Source organism: Nicotiana tabacum, chromosome 1 (assembly GCF_000715075.1).
Source record: "Nicotiana tabacum cultivar K326 chromosome 1, ASM71507v2, whole genome shotgun sequence".
Taxonomy (NCBI): Eukaryota; Viridiplantae; Streptophyta; class Magnoliopsida; order Solanales; family Solanaceae; genus Nicotiana; species Nicotiana tabacum.
Window position 1 is genome coordinate 46,492,364 of NC_134080.1, and position 18,779 is coordinate 46,511,142.

The 18,779-nt window shown below is 41.4% G+C and overlaps 1 protein-coding gene across 1 annotated transcript; it reads right to left on the reverse strand.

Annotated features, from left to right (window-relative positions):
- Window positions 1–13,599: 13,599 nt before the first annotated feature.
- On the reverse strand, window positions 13,600–18,090 carry LOC107818107 (cytokinin dehydrogenase 7). The gene is made up of 4 exons (XM_016644045.2): window positions 17,177–18,090; window positions 16,782–17,051; window positions 15,581–15,843; window positions 13,600–14,050 (listed from the first exon to the last, which is right to left on the reverse strand). Exons 1-4 carry the CDS (start codon window positions 17,879–17,881, stop codon window positions 13,735–13,737), a joined length of 1,554 nt encoding a protein of 517 aa, XP_016499531.1. The 5' UTR covers window positions 17,882–18,090; the 3' UTR covers window positions 13,600–13,734.
- Window positions 18,091–18,779: the final 689 nt, after the last annotated feature.

The window sequence follows — 18,779 nt, forward strand, 5'->3', positions numbered from 1 at the left end:
GGTTGTATGTTCAACTGAACTCAAAACTTTCGATACAAAGTATGAATTTATAAATAAAAATTTAATAAAATCTCAACAAGTATTAGATTTGAACCGGTGATTTTAATAATACAATGAGTTCAATGTTAATTCTTTTAAAAGCTCAACTCATTAAATTTAAATCCTGAATCTACCTCTAATTTCGCCCCTGATTTGGGTCCACAACCCTCCTTGCTCTAATATTATTTCCCAATCTTTTTATGAGAAAGTGGAAAAGAAAAAGAGGGGAAAGAACTAAGAAGGGGAATTTTGTGACTAAACCAAGTAAATTTTGGAGTTTATGCATGTGCATGGAGATGGAACAAAGTTTAAGCACAGCCCGAGGAAGGAAAAGGAAATAAAGAGGAAAGGAAAAGAGAAGAAAAGAAGAGAAAGGGAAGAAAAAGGAGTGAAAGGAAATCGTCTAAAAAAGTTAAAATTTTTTGTAGTTTTTTGCATGAAATGAAAAGAGAATCTGATACCAAAAGTTGAAGCAGCAGCTGGTTCCATGGACTCAAACATTATATCCATCCATATTTGAAAGTTGAAACTGAGAGACTGTGTGAGCTTTCTTTTCATTTCTTTTCTCCATTTTGGATAAGTGTATGTAGACCTTTTGAATATGTGCTGACTGATGTTTGGTAATCTCTGACTGATCCTGTAAAACAATTTGGAATATATCTGTACACGGTCAAATTAGGAATAATATTTAACGACCTACTTTTTAGTTTTGAAGGTTTAACAAGTGAAGTAATTTTAAACTTATATATTGGAATGGCTAAACAAAAGGTTAAAAAAATTAAAAGTTGAATTGGTTGATAAAGATATTTTAGTTTAATAATATATGTTACTCTATTGAAAAAGATTAAGTTAAAATTAAATGTTCAATTGAATATTAAAGAAATTCATCTTATTTATTATTTACTCCGTCTGTTTTAATGTATATATGAACCTACTACTACAAGGTTTTCTTTTACCAAGTTTTTTTGTAAATACTATTTAACTATTTTGAATTTATTAATTATTGTAACTTGTAAAAATTCTATGTGTTTGACCAAAAGATACCAAAAATTTTTTGATTAAATCAATTAATGAAGATGATGGAGTAAATCTCAGCCAAGCGTAATAATATTCAGTGATGAACAAGATGAAAGATGCTTCCTAGTATGTCGGAACCAAATGATTGCTCATACATGTGGTAACTTTAGATGTAAAAATTAAACGTAATGAATGCGATTGACTTAACCAAAAGATGATGCTCATATGATTGTAGGATCTAGAGTCTTTTTACTATCAAACAGAGATGCTAAATTTCAGATCTGTATACAATGAACAAGGTTGTCTTTTGTATTCTCTTTCAGATGGATCCCCTACAAAGTGTTTGTTTCTCCCTATTTATAAGGGACAATCCCTTTTGAAATCCTAAAAAGGTACAACATGAAGGATATTCCAAAAGCATATCCGTAATGTCTCCTACTGAGCTTGCACTACTGTAGTCATCGTGTGTTAACTAACCATTCTTGGTCGCTACCTTTTATCACAACGACCATGGCATGCCACACCATGATGACTTCTTTCATTGTCGTACTAAGTAGTGGTCGTGGTTGTCAAATTTGGACCCATATAGTTAGTCCCTCCGCTTGTTGAGGTCGCGGCCCTGTGCGTCCTTGATAAGTGGATGTCGCCCATATCCGCGGAGAAATTTGACGATTAGATTGTAACGGTTTGATCGACAATGAAAGAGCAGCGCAATCTACGGTATACCGGATAGCGTGGCATATCGAGAAATGACATCACTCTCACGTGCGTCATCATTGTGTGTCTTCCGGAGGCAGAGACCAATTGGCTTGCCGCTTCGATTTTGGTGCCACTGACAACCTTTCGCTTCGATTCTGGTGCAACCCAACTCTATAAATAGGGGAAGGGTTTGTTTTTTCAAAACCTCTTAGCCATTTCCTCTTTGGTGTGTGTATTGCTTCCCTTGGTTGCTCCTTCTTGTTTCTTCAGCTCTGTTTCTGCGATTTTTTCGCTTCCTTTCTTTCGTTCATCGTTCTTGTTGTGTTTTTTTTTATCAATATCTCTTCTGCCATAGATATGCCTAGAACACACCGGTCACACGAGGAGATTTTTTATGCCACCCCGTTATCCATGGCACTTCCTTCTGGTGGTGAGGACGTGGTGATAGAGGAAGGGGATAGTTTTTCCACTGTGGAAGAGATATTACCGAGACACCCCATGTCTCGAAACAATTTTCTTAAAGAACCTGCCCCTAATCCTGCTCTGGTAGTGTTTGAGACCAAACAGGCTCATATAGATGACCTCTGTACTACGCATAATATTCCCCCTCATGTCGAGATGGTTCCGGCGGGGAAGGACTTCGTGGAGGTCCATAGACCGGGATATTGTGCTTTTTACATATATCCCTTCGTGATCGGTCACTCCTTCCCCCTTCTTCCGTTAGCGGAGGAATTCTGCCGATTTTATGAGGTTTGGCCGGTGCAGCTCTCTCCATACACGTGCAAGATTTTTCTGGTATTGACGAAGTACGTGGAGTTGGCAGGGTGTGAAGTTGACATTCACCACCTTTTGCACTTATTTTCCCCTAGTTTTCACAGGGGTATTATGGTGCACTTGAGGCATCGTGGGACCAAGGGGTTGGTGATCGGAATAGATGACCAGGCAAGCCGTAAATTCTGGCATAAATACTTCTTTGTCAGAACTGAGCACATTGTGTCGGACCCCACTGGATTCCCGAGCGGTGGAATTATAATCGTAGGTGTTGGAACTTGTTTACTCTCTATTTTTTTGTACCACTTAGTATTTATCTGTAGCTTTCCATTGCAGTTGTGGGGCGTACACCTCATCTCATCACCGGTATAAGGGACTGGGTAGCCCTCTTACTACCTTACGCGATGGAGACACGAGATTGGCCTGCTTTCATGAAACGCTTTAGGCCGAAGGTCCCATCCGGTAAGTATTTTCCTCTGTCGTTCTTTGGTTATTTGTCGTTGTTTTTTGATACGATTCCTTGTGATGATAGGTCGTAGGGCTTTTAGAAGGAGGGCCTCAGTCCTTACATTTTGCCAGGCCGTCGCATTGGCGGGGATGCAATTTATCTTAAAGGAGTCTGTCCGAGGGGGTCGTGCTCAGTCAGTACAGGTGAGAGACCCATCTCAGGATATGGTTGTAAGGGATGAGATCTCTTCTTGAACGGCCTATCACCTCGTGGATGAGTCCTCTAATGGGAACGAATCTCGGACGAGAAAAAAGAGAAGGGTAGAACTCGGGAAGGACGTTGCCATAGATGTTGGTAAGAGTAGAACTGGTGCGTCGGAGACAGCACCGGTACCCATTTTAATGGTGGACGCCATTTTGGCGGGGAGGTCCCCTCCGACAGAAGGAGTATTCCAAGGAGGGGGGTCTGTGCGTTCTGCCGAGGGTGGCACATCATCTATCATTGGAGGAGTTGTATACGTCGGCGGCGATGACTCCGGTTCGGACGTTGACCCAGGAGATGTACGAGAGTTCTTGGAGCGTCACACTCATGTAGAGGTTAGAAATGAGGGATCTGATCGGTACATAGTCGTCCTTGGGGACTACGACTTGTTATCGAACTGCGATCAGGTGGCATCGGTGTTTGCCTCTTTATGCGCTGCTCCTGAGAGCGTGACACTTAAAGTGATGAGTGATGCGGAGTTGTCACGGAGCGTTTCCGGCATGGCTCTGCGGGTAAATACTTCTTTTTTCTTTTCGTTATTGGATCTATTTCGTATCTTTATTCCATTCTTTTGTTTTAACGTGTCTTTCATATTAGACCCTCATCATGGAGATCGAGTGTGAACGTCGAGAAAGGCGGAGGACGACCATCTATGGGAAGATATCCTCCAAGTATCAACAATACCGCACCAAGCATCGTGCAATGGCCGACATCTTCACTCAGGATCGCGACTTTCAGCTGCTCTGCGATGGGCTTAAGCAAAGGGAGGATCAATTGGCGCATAAAGTCGAAGAACTGAAAGAACGAGATAAGGACCTTATGAAGGCTATTGCCCGTTGTAGTGAACTTGAGGCGGCCCTTAAAGCCAGGGAAGATGAGATCGAGCTGAGTAAGGGAGTGATGGCTGAAAATGCCGACCTCCAAGTAAAGGTGGCTAATATATCTGCCAAGCTTGATAAGAGGGTGGTGGAGATCGTCGACCTTAAGGGTGAGTTGAGTGCTAATGCTGATGGGTTGGCTCACACCGAAAGGGATAGGGCGACTATCGTCTTTGAGGTGGCGGCTCTGGAAGACGCACTCTGTGTTTGTAGATTGGAGCGGGATAAGGAAGTGGAGGCATCTGCGCTTAAGGTGGCGAGATTTGAGGGATGTATCCGAGATCTTGAGGTGGAATTGTACGCATTAAATGAACAAGTTGTTGCTTTGAAGGCGGAGGACGTACGACGGCAGGCGCAACCTTCTGTTTCCCATGCTTCGACCGACATGTCGTGCCTCGAGATTTATATGAGTTGTGGGTTCATGCCGAAGCCCAGCTTGACATATATAAGTCTCTTCAAGCTGATGGGAAAATATCTGATATAGAACTCCGAGAGGTGCATATTAAAGAATGCGTCGCTCGAGAGGCATGTGGTTACGACCCCGTCACACCTAGTGGAGACGATTTTGATTTCGACGATGCAGACAAGCTCGCCTCTGATTCTTGGTACAATGAGGACTATGCCACGCGGGGTGATGCGTCATAGGACTTGGCTATATTTATTTTGCTTTTCCATTTTTGTTGGGGCGTTCTTGAGCCCTTTGTAAAAGGTTTTTGTAATATAACAGTTGTAATGGAGCAATTACTTTTTATTGCGTACCTCTGAATTATTTTCTTGTCGTGTTTGTTTATTTGGCGATGCCCTTTGTTGTAGTCGTGCTTAATTCGGATTATCGAAATGTTACCTATTGTGTTTTGAGCGATATTGCTCTTATGTCGAGATTTTTGCTTTGGTAATGGCCTTAGCCATAGGGATGTTGCTTTCGAGCTAATGTCGAAGTGTTATCCTGTCATGTTTCGAGCGATGTTGAACTTATTTTTTGTGGCGATAGCCTTAGCCGCGGGGTGTCATTCGACTTAATGTCGAAATGTTAACCCGTTATGGTTTGAATGGTATCGAACTCTTTCGTGGGGATGGCTTTAGCCATGGGGTGTTATTTCGACTTAATGTCGAAATGTTAACCCATCGTTGTTAGAATGGTATCGAACTCTTTCGTGGCGATGGCTTTAGCCATGGGGTGTTATTTCGACTTAATGTCGAAATGTTAACCCATCGTTGTTAGAATGGTATCGAACTCTTTCGTGGCGATGGCTTTAGCCATGGGGTATTATTTCGACTTAATGTCGAAATGTTAGTCCATCGTTGTTCGAATGGTATCGAACTCTTTCGTGGCGATGGCCTTAGCCATGAGGTGTTATTTCGACTTAATGTCGAAATGTTAACCCATCGTGGTTCGAATAGTGTCGAACTCTTTCGTGGCGGTGGCCTTAGCCATGGGGTGTTATTTCGACTTAATGTCGAAATGTTAACCCGTCGTTGTTCGAATGGTATCGATTATCGAACTATTTCGTGGCGATGGCTTTAGCCATGGGGTGTTATTTCGACTTAATGTCGAAATGTTAACTCGTCGTTGTTTGAATTGTATCGAACTCTTTCGTGGCGATGGCCTTAGCCATGGGGTGTTATTTCGACTTAATGTCAAAATGTTAACCCGTCGTGGTTCGAATAGTGCCGAACTCCTCTATAGAGATGGCCTTAGCCATGGGGTGTCATTTCGACTTAGTATCAAAATGTTAACATGTCGTGGTTCGAATAGTGTCGAACTCTTCTATGGCGATGGCCTTAGCCATGGGGTGTTATTTTGACTTAATTTCGAAATGTTAACCCGTCGTGGTCTGAATAGTGTCGAACTCTTCTATGGTGATGGCTTTAGCCATGGGTTGTCGAGTGTGTCTGTTTCATTCATATATTGGAGATACTTGTCGATTTTGTACATTCATTGGAGTAATTTCATTCATGTATTGGAGATACATGTTGGTTTTTTACATTTATTGGAGTAATATCCCTGTACCTAGTCCCATTCATTGCTCGACCTGGAGATGCTATCGGCAGGCTGCGCGATGAATTATGTTTTGAACATCGAGACATCCCACTCTTCACCTCGTTAAAAACCTCTCCGAGAAAACCCGATTGGGACAAAACTCGGGTGAGGGAAAAAGAGTGCGACTTAGGTGGCGTCATTTCTCAGAAGTGGAAATATTTGAGGTGGGCGACATTCCAGTTGTTTTGTAGTAGTTTTCCTTCCATTGTTTCTAACTGGGATGCTCCGTTTCTTGCTGTTGTTGTGACTTCATATGTCCCGTCCTAGTTTGTTCCCAATTTTCCTTTATTTGGGTCTTTTGCTGCCTATGTTTTGGCCTTGAGGACGTAGTCTCTGACTCTGAGTGGTCGTATTTTGGCCTTCTTGTTGTAGTACCTTTCTGCTTTTTTTTTTGAGTTGTCATTCTTATGTGAGCCATGTCCCTTCGTTCTTCTACCTCGTCCAGGTCTTGTATTCTGTTTTCGTCGTTGCTCGGTCCACTTTAATTGGAGTACCTCAGGCTGGGTTTTCCGACCTCAACGGGTATAACTGCTCGGTATCGTAGACCTGTGAATACGGCGTCTCACCTGTACTGGTTTTTGGCATTGTGCAGAAGGCCCATAACACCTCTCGTAGCAGTTCCGGGCATAGCCCTTTAGCGTCCTCGAGTTTTTTCTTTAATATATTCAATATTATTTTGTTGGAGGATTCCGCTTGACCATTGCCGTTGAGGTGATATGGCATGGAGAGTATCCGTTTGGTGTGCCATTTTTTGAAGAATTCAGTCGTCTTTTTCCCGATGAATTGAGGTCTATTGTCGCAACTGATTTCTTTGGGGATGCCGAAGCAACATATGATGTTTTTCCAAATGAATGCGACGACTTCCTATTCGCGTATTTGAGCGAACGCACCTGCTTCAACCCATTTGGAAAAGTAATCAGTTAAAACCAAAAGGAAGTATATCTTACCTTGCCCTGCTGTGAGGGGTCCGACGATATCCATCCCTATTTTATGAACGGCCATGGAGAGGTGACGGAGTGCAGGAGTTTGCCCGCCTGATGTATCATAGAGGCGTATTTCTGGCATTGCTCACATTTCTTGACGTAATCTGCAGCCTTTTTTTCATAGTGGGCTAGTAGTATCCTGCACAAATAAGACATCTGAAGAGGGCCCAGTTGCTTGTATGGGCACCGCAGTGGCCCCCGTGTACCTCTTCGAGCACACGCCTTGTTTGATTTGGTCCAAGCCATTTGGCCAAAGGACCGCCGAATGTCCTTTTGTAAAGGTCATGGTTTATGAGGTTGTACCTGGCCGCTTGTATTCGAAGCTTTTTGGCTTCTTTTTTATCTCGTGGGAGTGTTCCCTCCTGCAAATATGATATGATGCGGTTGTGCCAGTCCCAAGTTAAATTTATAGAATGTACCTCGACTTGGTCTATTGATGAGTGGAGGATGGTGACCACGTTCTCCTTGGTGATATTTTTAGTTGTTGCTGCCAGCTTGGCGAGATCATCTGCTTCGATATTTTGCGCCCGTGGTATTTGGTCGAGTCGGCATTCGTCGAATTCTGGTAGCAGCTTGTGGATTTTGGTCTGGTATTTCTGTAACCTCAGCTCTTTGATCTGCAAAGTCCCAGTAACTTGATTTACGACAAGTTGAGAGTCCCAACGGAGGATGACTCATCGTGCACCATATTTGAGGGCCATTTTTAGTCCTGCAATTATGGCCTCATACTCGGCCTCGTTGTTAGTCATTTTAGGGCACCCTATGTATTAGCGAATCACTTCGCCCGTTGGGACTTCGAGTACAAGTCCCAATCCAGATCCTGACGCGTTGGATGCGCCATTGGTGTAGAGGACCCAAAGGTCGGGTCGCCCAGGGGAGGCGCGAAGCGCTTCTTGCTCGACCTCAGACAGTATTTCTGCACTGAAGTCAGCGACGAAGTCGGCGAGTACTTGTGATTTTATCGCAGTTCGCGGTTGATATGTTATATCATGTTCGCTCAATTCTATGGCCAATTTGGCCAATCTACCCGACAGCTCGGGTTTGTGCAGTTTGCTTCTGAGGGGAAAAATCGTCAGCACCTTTATGGGGTGACACTAAAGCCCGTTTTCTTTCTTTAGCACACTGAAAAATTTATGACACATGTCTGACGACCGTGAGATGAACCTTGACAGGGCAGTTATCCGACCTGTCAGTTTTTGTACCTATTTTTTGCTAGTTAACATTTTCGGTATTCCTTCGATGGCCTTAATCTAATATGGGCTGACCTCGATACATTTTTGTGATACCAGGAAACCAAGGAATTTGCCCGAGGTTACGCCGAAGGTGCATTTTTTGGGGTTTAGTTTTATGCCGTACTGCCTTAATATGTCGAAGGCTTCCTTCAGATGATCGATATGATCTTCTTTCCTTTTCGACTTAACCAGCATGTCGTCGATGTAGACTTCCACTGTTTTGCCGAGTTGGTCTTTGAACATCTTGGTGACCAATCTCTAGTACATTGCCCTCCATTCTTTAGTCCGAACGACATGACCTTATAGCAGTATGTTCCTCGGTGAGTGATGAAAGTAGTTTTCTCTTGGTCTTCTTCCTCCATGAGGATCTGGTTGTAACCCGAGTAGGCATCTAAGAAGTTCAGCAACTGGTGCCCTGCTGTTGCGTCGATGAGCTGGTTGACGTATGGCAATGGAAAGGAGTCTTTTGGGCATGCCTTGTTTAGGTCTGTGAAATCTACACACATCTGCCACTTTCCGCTTTTCTTCTTTACCATGACCACATTGGCGACCCACTGGGGATATTTTGACTCTCGGACGGAGCCATTTGCGAGCAACTTATCGACTTCTTCGCTGACTACTTCATTGATTGCGGTGTTAAACTTCCTTCTTATTTGCCGCACTGGCAGGTAGGGGGGTCAACATTCAGTTTGTGCATGGCGATGTCTTTCGGGATTCTTGGCATACCTGCATGGGAGAAGGCAAACAGATCAGCATTGTTAGTTAAGAATTTACGAAACTTACCTGGTTCCGAGAGGTTGTGCCCGATATAAGCCTTTTTGTGCTGTCGGTGTCGTCCAGTAGGATGGGATCGAGATCCTCTATTGTCGACTTAGATGCTTCCACGATGTCGGGGTCTTTGATAACGTATATCCGTAAGTTAAGTTTGGTTCTCGACATCGCTGATTGTTGTGCTTCCCCACTTGCCCCTTTAGTTGTTGGGTGTGGGCGCAATCCTGAGCGATGCGATAGCAATCCTATGCAGTGTGTTGTTCGCCTCGGATGCTGAATACCCCCTAGAGAGTAGGAAACTTGATTATTTGATAGAGACTGGACGAGACTGCTCGCATGGCGTGTATCCACGGGCGCCCTATGATAGCGTTGTAGGTTGTATCTTGATCCATGACGTGAAACATCATTTCCAGGGTGACTCCTCCGGCTAGGACGGGTAGCACTGTCTCTCCAGAAATCCACTCGACTGCATTATTAAAACATGTTAATGTTATGCAATGCGGTATTATTTTATCTTCGAGTCTCATCTGTATGAGGAGTTGAGGATAGATAATACACGCGTCGCTCCCATCATCTACCATTATTCTTTTTACGTCTGTATCTGCAATACGTAAAGTGATAACAAGAGCATAGTACTGAGGAGAAGACAAACCGGCAGTATCTGACTTATCAAAGACGATACTATCTTCGAAGTCATCATACCGTTCACGAGTGATCGACTGTTTGAGTTTATGTATGGTGGTGAACTTTACATGATTGATTGCCATGTCATTGTCCCCGCCGATGATCATCTGTATAGTATGAACGGGAGAAGGCGGTTTTGGAGGTCTCTGGGGTTGTTCGCGTCTACGGGCAAAGTTAGCCCGTCCTCGATCGCTCAGCAATTCTTTTAGGTGTTCCTGATTTAGCATTCTCACTACCTCCTACTGCAGTCCTATGAAATCTTCAGTTTTGTGACCCCTTTCCTAGTGGAATTCGCAGAAAGTGTTCGAATTCTGAGTGTTTGGGTTGGACTTCATCTTTTGCAGCCATTGTACCTTGGTACCGAGTTTCTCTAGTGCATACACTATTTCTGAAGGAGAGACACAAAAATTGTGAGCAGGTAGGAGTGGAGGCATACCTTTCTCATGTCGATATGGCATTGTATGTCGAGGAGGAGCTTCCGTGTGCCGCGGAGGGGGCGAGATGGATGTCTTGACGTAGGGATAATGTCTTTCCCAATCGAGATGGGGCCCCGACTGATCTCTTCGACCCTCGTTGCGATGATCTTTCCTAGCTTCAGTTTGAACTAACGCCAACCGCTGGATCAGACCGTTGAAGTCATCCTCGTCGGCTCTTACCTCAGCGCAGTAGGCGTTATGGATTTCTTCCCAAGTGGTTAGAGGGTATTTCATGAGCCCGCTTAACAATTTTCTGGTGCTCTCGACCCGTTCCTGTTTAGTCCATTCTAGAAGGCTGCTACCGACATTCCCTCTGGCACATTTGGCAAGCTCATTCTCACTCTGTTGAACTGAGCTAGGAAGTCCCTGAGTCCCTCGCTGTGCATCTGCCTAACGGCAAATATGTCGTTTACTCTGGCTTCTGCTTGGGCGGTGACAAACTTGTCTGCTATTTCTTTGAACGTTGCTATCGAACGTGCCGATAGTTGGGAGTACCAGGTTAGGGCTTCCCCTGTTAGGGTCTCGTCAAACTCTTTTAGTAGCACCGATGGTACCTGTTCTTTTTAAAGATCGTTACCTTTTACGGTCGTGATGTAGTAGATAATATGATCTTCTGGATCGGTAGTACCGTCATATATCTTTAGGTATGGTGGCATTTTGAAGGTTTTTGGAATGGCGTAAGGGGCTGCTTCTTCATTGTATTGTTGCTCGATGAATCGACCAACGTCTTGTTTTGGCAAAAACTTTAGGGCGCCTGGTATTTTGTCAACCCTCTCTTGGTGTTCCTTCATCTGGTCATGGAGTGCTTTATTCTTATTTTTCATCTCCTCCATTTTCCTTAAAACGGTTGCGAGCGTGTCAATACCTGCATCATCAGCAATATGAGTGTTACCTGTACGGGGGACATCTCGCTCATCAGCGATCGTCGTGACATCTGCATGTGCAACATCTCTGTTATCCCTTTGGGCGGGTTTATCAAGTATGTTGTTCAGAGTACTTGTTAGTCATTCTTCCAGTAGTCTTCTCACTGTCGGTGGTGCCTCTCCTTTTGTAGATGTGGAGGATTCCTTCTCACGCGAAGCAGTTATGCTTTCGTGTGGGGGAGGTGAAGCGTCTCCCCTGGGTGTGGTGTTCGGTGTCCCGTTTTCGTTATCTTCCCCGCTGTCTTCGTTGATGGTGTTCAGGAGGTTGGTTGTGACACCTACTATTGCTTTTTGCCTTGCATCTCCTTTCTGTGCCATTGTTAGTTTGCGCATAGCTAGGGGAGGTGACTATCCTTTTCTATGGTCTAGATAAAACTAAAATCTTAGCTAAAGAAATTCCCACAGACGGCACCAAACTGTTTGACCAAAAGATACCAAAACCTTTTTGATTAAATCAATTAATGAAGATGATTGGGTAAATCTCAGCCAAGCGTAATAAAATCTAGATTCAGTGATGAACAAGATGAAAGATGCTTCCTAGTATATCGGAACCAAATGATTGGTCATAAATGTGGCAACTTTAGATGTAGAAATTAAACATAATGAATGCGATTGACTTAACCAATAGATGTTGCTCAGATGATTGTAGGATCTAGAGTCTTTTTAATATCGAACATAGATGCTAAATTTCGGATCTGTGTACAATGAACAAGGTTGTCTTTTGTATTCTCTTTCAGATGGATCCCCTACAAAATGTTTGTTTCTCCATATTTATAAGAGACAATCCCCTTTGAAACCTTAAAAAGGTACAACATGAAGGATATTCCAAAAGCATATACCTAATGTCTCCTACTGAGCTTACACTACTGCAGTCGTCGTGCATTAACTAACCATTCTTGGTCGTTACCGTTTATCACAACGACCATGGGATGCCACACCATGATGACTTCCTTTTTTATCGTACTCAATAGTGGTCGTGGTTGTCAAATTTGGACCCATACACTATGTCCGAATTAACATCAAAAACTAGTTAGTTTGACCATAATACTCTGAAAATATTCACGCAATTTGTAACGACCATAGTACTACTTACTTATTCATTCGGGCAGATACTTAAATTAATAAATTCTACTTCTCCACTTATTTGTCTAAAAGGTGAACAGAAAATCATTTTGGACACCTAAATCAGGAAGAAATAAAATGTCACCTATGTCTTATTTCCCCTGATCGATAAGACCATTTAAAAAATCCCCAGATTTGTATGACAACAGAAAGGGACGTGGCATTCTTATTCTTAATGGATGGAATTCAAACTGGACAAAGCAAGTCCATCATTGGTCAAACAACAACCTCGCTTCGAATTTGTAGTTAAAATCAATTTTGAATTGTAATAAATGTCAACCAAAATACTGAGTAATTTCCTTACTCTACTTAAAAGGCATCAACACGTACGTTTTGCTAGTAATGTCGTTGGAGAAGGGAACGTGGGAACAAGGAATCACCCCACAAATGGACGAGCTCAAAAGAAGGAAGGAGGCAAGAACCATGAATAAGGCAGGGGCGAAGCTAGCCTATTAAATACGGGTTCGGTCGAACTCAATGAATTTTGTTTAAACTCTTTACTTTTATTAATAAATCTATTAAGTATATATAAATATATAATTATAAATTCAGTAACTAAGACGAGTTATAGGATTTGTGGCAAATTCAAACCCCACAAATTGTTAGGTGTTTGCCATAATTTTTTTACCATATTTGGTTTCCTATTTGTTGAAGGAAAGGGCAACATGTTTACCTTAATTGGATTTTTCTTTTTGTAGAAGGAGATTATAATTCTTCCATATTTGGCTAGTCCCTTTTCTTGTAGGAAAATGCTTGGACTTCTATAAATTGAGGATCCTTCCTTCTCATTCAGTAGCATCCACAATGTAGTCATATGGGGTTTGAGAGTCGTATTTAGGGGAAGAACTTTATGGGACAAATGTTAGTGTGTCACTTGTGTATGCCTCTTCGTGAAGTTGTTCTCTAGATATTTTGTACTCTCTTTTATATAGTGGATTGCTCATCTCCGCTGTGGACGTAGTTCAGTTGACCTAACTATATTATATGTTTGTGTCTCTTTTGGTATTTCTTGTTTGTTATCTGATTTATCGTCGTTCAAGGCTAGCGTTACTAGCTTCCGCATGACACACTTGACTTTTTCGGTCTTAACACAAACTTCAAAATCTTGGCGGATTTTGTCACAATAACTAGCCAAATAATCAGGAGACCATATATCGAATCATTATGACACAAGTTTGAATTCTAAGTATAATTTCTCAATTAAAGTAGCCCCACTAAGCATTAGTTTGAATTCTAAGAAGAAGAAGACAAAGATGAGGAACATCCTTCAACATTTTCATTTACATTCTTTTAGAGTTGTTTCTTAACAATTGCGATATCCAATGAAAAGGGAAAAGACTCCAACTGGAGAAAAAAAACAATTGACCTACCACAAAAGTAATACATTTATTAGCGTTGATGGTTTCTAGTAAATATTTTTTGGCCAGGCGCAAGGACAGCCTTTGGATCAAACTGGCTCTTTCTCTCGACAAATCTTCCCCATTGATCTCCAAAATGCTTCTTCCATTCCTCTGTGGATTTGTAATGCGGAAGGTACAACTTGAAATCAAATCCATTATTTATGCAAGTTTGCAAGATCTCTTGGTTCTGTGCCACCATCTCATTTATTTCAGACTCTTTTGGATGTGCATGGCTAAACCGAAGCAGAGCCACTAAGTAAAATATTTCACCTTTGGGTAACACCACTGACGATCGATTATTCCACCTGGTTCACAAAAGAAAATTATAAGAAGCGAGTAAAGCAAAAAATAATAATTATATTATATATATAATATAATTTCCTGATGGGAAAGTTTGGTGACCAAGAGACACAGTTTTTAATAATCATACATATATGCCGTAATCTCAAATTAGTTGGTGCTATTTGTATCAGTTTTATCTGAATTAATTACTCTAGTTTACTAATGCATTCAATTAGGTTTAGAACAGACTAAAAAGAATGTACGAAACATTCCGCGATCACGTAGAATTCGGGGAAGAACGACACTTTAAGGGGGTGCGATTTAGGAAGTCTACTCTAATAGAATGGTCAGTGGTTGGTTTTATGGCTCGAACCCATAATCTATAGGGACTATGTTCCAAAACAACTTTACTATTGTTCCAAAACTCCCTTCCTAGAAGGGACTATGTTTAGGAAATCTACGATAAATTAATTGGGCATCAAATTTTACACCTCGTGAAAATCTACATACGTCGATAAATAAAAGCCAAACAAAAATTCAAATTAAATGACAAAAGAAACAACAAGGATAGTTTGGCCCAACTGAAATAGTAGTTGAGGAAAGGAAAGAAGACAAGCGATGGTGTCACTATTAATCGGGTTGGCGAATTAATATTCTTGTCGTCACTTATATTGGCTAAAAACTGACCCTCAAAGCTTCTGTACTCCATATCTCCTTTTCTACTAAAAGACTGAATCATTGTGACCTAAATATCCTCCCCAAAGCCTATTTATCAGATTGAGGCACTTACTTGCAGGGCGAAAAAGTTAAAAATATTTGCAGTAATTTTTGTTTTGGGAAAAATATTAATCTAGGCTAATATAGGAGTACCATATTTGGAACAAAAGTAACAAATAGTGGGGCCCATTGTATCTTTGTCACAAAGTACTCACCGGAGTATTACGTTATAACTTAGAAGAGCGGGAATGATATCTTGTGCCACCGAAGCATTAGCGTCAATGCAGACGCACCGATCAAGTACAAGCTACATTGCAGGAGTACAACGGTATGCAACTATAGGGGGTTAAATATTTAGAACTCGTGGGGTCAGTGAAGATTTTTGAAAGAGTGGGACCCACTTTAGGAGAAGAGAGTAATGACCTAACTTGTTCAGAAATCTTAACTACCGGATTTTGGAATCCGTTTCCTATTCAGTACTATTAATATAAGAGACACGTCACCAAAATGGGACCCTTGCCCAATGGGTTTGCCACGCGTGATGTCTAATTCTGTGGTCCCAATACACGTCACCATCTGAGCTCCTAGTGCTTCCACGTGGCACCAACAGAGCCAATTAAACTTGTCCCCGTCAAAGAATTTTTTTTTTCAAAACCATAAGTTAGGTTTTCTTAGTGCCATTTGTGGTCTTAGCGAAAGAGTGATGGGTGATTGATGATGGTCGATAGATACTTCACCCACTAATAATAAGTAATCCAATTTTAGGGTCAATCAATATTCAATTCACAAACACAATAAAGAGCATAAGAAATGTAGGAAGAAAATGTACTACTTACTTGCTACGGATGAGAGGATATGTCAACATAGGGCCATTGATACCATCTTTTAAGATGTTTTGGAACACAATTCGATTGAACGTGCCAATGTCTCTCTTGGAAACGAACATGTTAAGCCATGGATGAGGCGCATCCCATATACCATTATCCCTAGCCATTTGTTCTACGCGCTTTACTCGTAACAAGAAATCCATGTAAGTCATGTCGGCCTCAAACCTCAAGTGCTCGATAAACCTCAATCGCGCTAACAATTTCTCCACCATCTACCATAAAAAAAATGAACGATATTACATATGATCACAATGCAAGGAAAATTTAAAAAATATACTCCTATAAGACTTAAATATTAAACAAGGGTATTCCTGTCATTATGTTGGCATCGTATTGGGAGATTCTGCAAAATGATGGCGTTTTTTGGCAAATTGTTAAAAGAGAAAGAAATGGGGGAAGGGGACCGCAGAACGTCATGAAAATCTGGGGGTGATCAGCAAAAGGACGGACAGCTAATGGGATTTACTGTTTTAGCCTCAGGCTTCAGGACTTTTGTCATCAACGACAAGGACGGGAGATAGTGGAAGTACGGTGTCAATCTCGTAATAAAATCTCGATTCTGTGGGCACTTTCAAATAAGCTGGTTGGTTCTCTTGTGTCAGAAAATCCAAGGGAAGATTACAAACTATTAACGTAAAATTTGACACAGTGTATGGTCACTTTTCAAACGTCGTCGTCTCATAAACTACCAACTGGCACCCCCACCCCCTACTCCACGCCGCTTTTCTGCACACGTGTAATTTTTCAAAGAAATTTTCCTCTTTTCTCTTTTTTCGGTTTCTCGAATTTCTAATTTACAGTTAAATAAAGAGGAATTTATTCTAGGGAATGTAATTGTGGAAACGAATCATCCTTTTTGACCTTTTCACTGTGTTAGCTTAATATTATGTTCCCCTCTTTTTGGGACCCAATCCCTGATTCATGGTCAACATCTATTAGGGGCCCCTACCTTAGTAGCCAACTAGGTCAAAACTAAGTCAAAAACTCCTTGGTTACTAATTGTGATTTTAACTACACTTATACTTATAAAGTTAAAAACTTTAAATAAGGTAGCCATAATAAAAACATTCTCCCAACCATACAACGGGGAATGCTAAAAGCAAAAGTAAAAGAAAAAGTAGTAAAAAAGATTTGAAATTGACAGAATTACCATATTTACAGTGGTGGGATGGTCATGGTTGTGATAATGCAGGGCCACTTCAAGGCAATAGAGAACCGGGCCAGTGTTTGTGGGTAACTGGGTCGGGTCAAATGAATGATTTGAATCCAATGGCACCGACGGCCACCCATTTACCGGGTCATCACTGTTTACAAACACAAATCCTTCCACATAATCGAACGATTCCGGACTCATTACCAGTAACTCCGCATCACGAGTAAACTCGTCGAATTCACTGTATACCACTCTTATCCACCTTACCTAATTCACAAAAACATACCCATAATTAATAATCACATTTCGTGAGCGTGTTAAAATATTGATTTTATATAGGAATTGTCCAGAAAAATTGTGTTCCTTAAACAAATAAAATTAAAAGTACAAACCATATCCGGGGCGGGTTGAAGCATAACCCGAGCTCTAGTGATGATACCAAACTGACCAAGTCCCCCAAGAACAGAGAAGAAGAGTTCAGAATTTTGAGAGTTTGAGCAGACGGTTCTCTCTCCGTTGCCGGTAACCACTTCCAATTCCGTTACAGTTGACGTTTGGGGTCCATAACGGAAAGCTTGGCCACTGACGCCGGCGTTAGACAGAGTACCTCCGACTGTTAAATCAAGATAATCCGTCCACGAGATAGGAGCCAAGCCGTAACCCAAAACGCAGCGTTTCAAGACGTCAGCCCATAATGCTCCGCCACCCACGTCGGCATACATGGTGGAGACGTTGACGTCGATTCTGTTATTATCGCCCAATGATTTCATGTCGATAACGAGTCCATGATGGGCCATAGCTTGACCGTTAATGGAATGACCGTTACCCCTCGCCGCTACCGTTAATGTTGGTGAGTGTAACGCTTGCCTAATCACCCGCGCAACGTCATCGGCACCGGCCGGACGTACAACCGCTAACGGCTTCACTGCATACATGCCGCCAAAATCTTTACCGGCTAAACCGGTTACCGTGAGTCCATAATCAATGCTTCCTTCAATGTCCAAGTTTTTCAAAACGCCGTCGTCAATTTTTTCAGGTTCAGGTATTGAATCAGCTTCATTCTCAGCAACAAATCTCTCAACTAAACACGCTAACATCCTTTTTGCTGAATTGGGTATCTGAAAACAAAATTCCTGCTTTTCTTATATATTTGATACAAAAATATGTGCTCTGTTTTTTTAAAAGTAAGAATTGTGTTGTGAGACTAATTTTTGTGCAAATAATAGAATTCTTGGTTATGGTGGTGGGGAAGAGGAGGAGGTTTAAGGAGGCTTTAAATAGCGGCGGGATGGGGGATTTTAAGAATGGAAAATGAATGAAATACTTAAAAATATGTAGAGAAAGAGGGTGGGGAGAGGGGGTGGGTAAAAGGGGGGGGTGAAATTTGACGTCAAGAAAGCCTTTCAATATCCAGTTGACGCTGTGATCCTATCGGCTTCCTCCTCTGTCTGCCACTTCCACAAATATTATTTATTTATTTTATTTGTATTTTCTAAGTCTCAATATATATAATATATGTGTTATAAAAAATATCATAATTTCTTTACTTAAAAATATTTAATTTCAGTTTTCTTACTCTTAATAAGATAATTTATAGTCAGGTAAATATTTATAACTTGTTTTAAACAGATGCAGAGGGTTTGTGATATTTGAATGCTATTTACCATCCATTTTTATTACTGCTTTTCAAATTTTTTGTTTTGCTGTAATTTTTTTATATATCAAAAGTTTTTCCAACCATTGAAGTTTTTCATAAACCTCTGAAAACAAAAAATGTTCTCGTTCACTTTGGCAAATCAAATGATTCAATGGTTGTTATTATTTACAATTGAAGGAAAGAAAAATAGAAATCTGCATCTCTAATTTTGTTTCTGAAACAAGAATGTTAGCTGAAGATAATTCCCATTGACTCTTTATTTTTATTTTTTTAAATAACAAGAGTTCCGTTGACTCTTTCCCTAGTCAATATCTTAGGCACGTTTACCGCCTATTCAA

What these genes read in the sequence shown, in the direction of transcription:
- LOC107818107 (XM_016644045.2), bottom strand. Translation starts at nt 17,881, where the DNA reads ATGTTAGCGTGTTTAGTTGAGAGATTTGTTGCTGAGAATGAAGCTGAT. An exon ending in TTCAACCCGCCCCGGATATG is followed by an intron (nt 17,052 to 17,176) that starts GTTTGTACTTTT and finishes TTTGTGAATTAG; the next exon opens with GTAAGGTGGATAAGAGTGGT. An exon ending in TATCCTCTCATCCGTAGCAA is followed by an intron (nt 14,051 to 15,580) that starts GTAAGTAGTACA and finishes TTTGTGAACCAG; the next exon opens with GTGGAATAATCGATCGTCAG.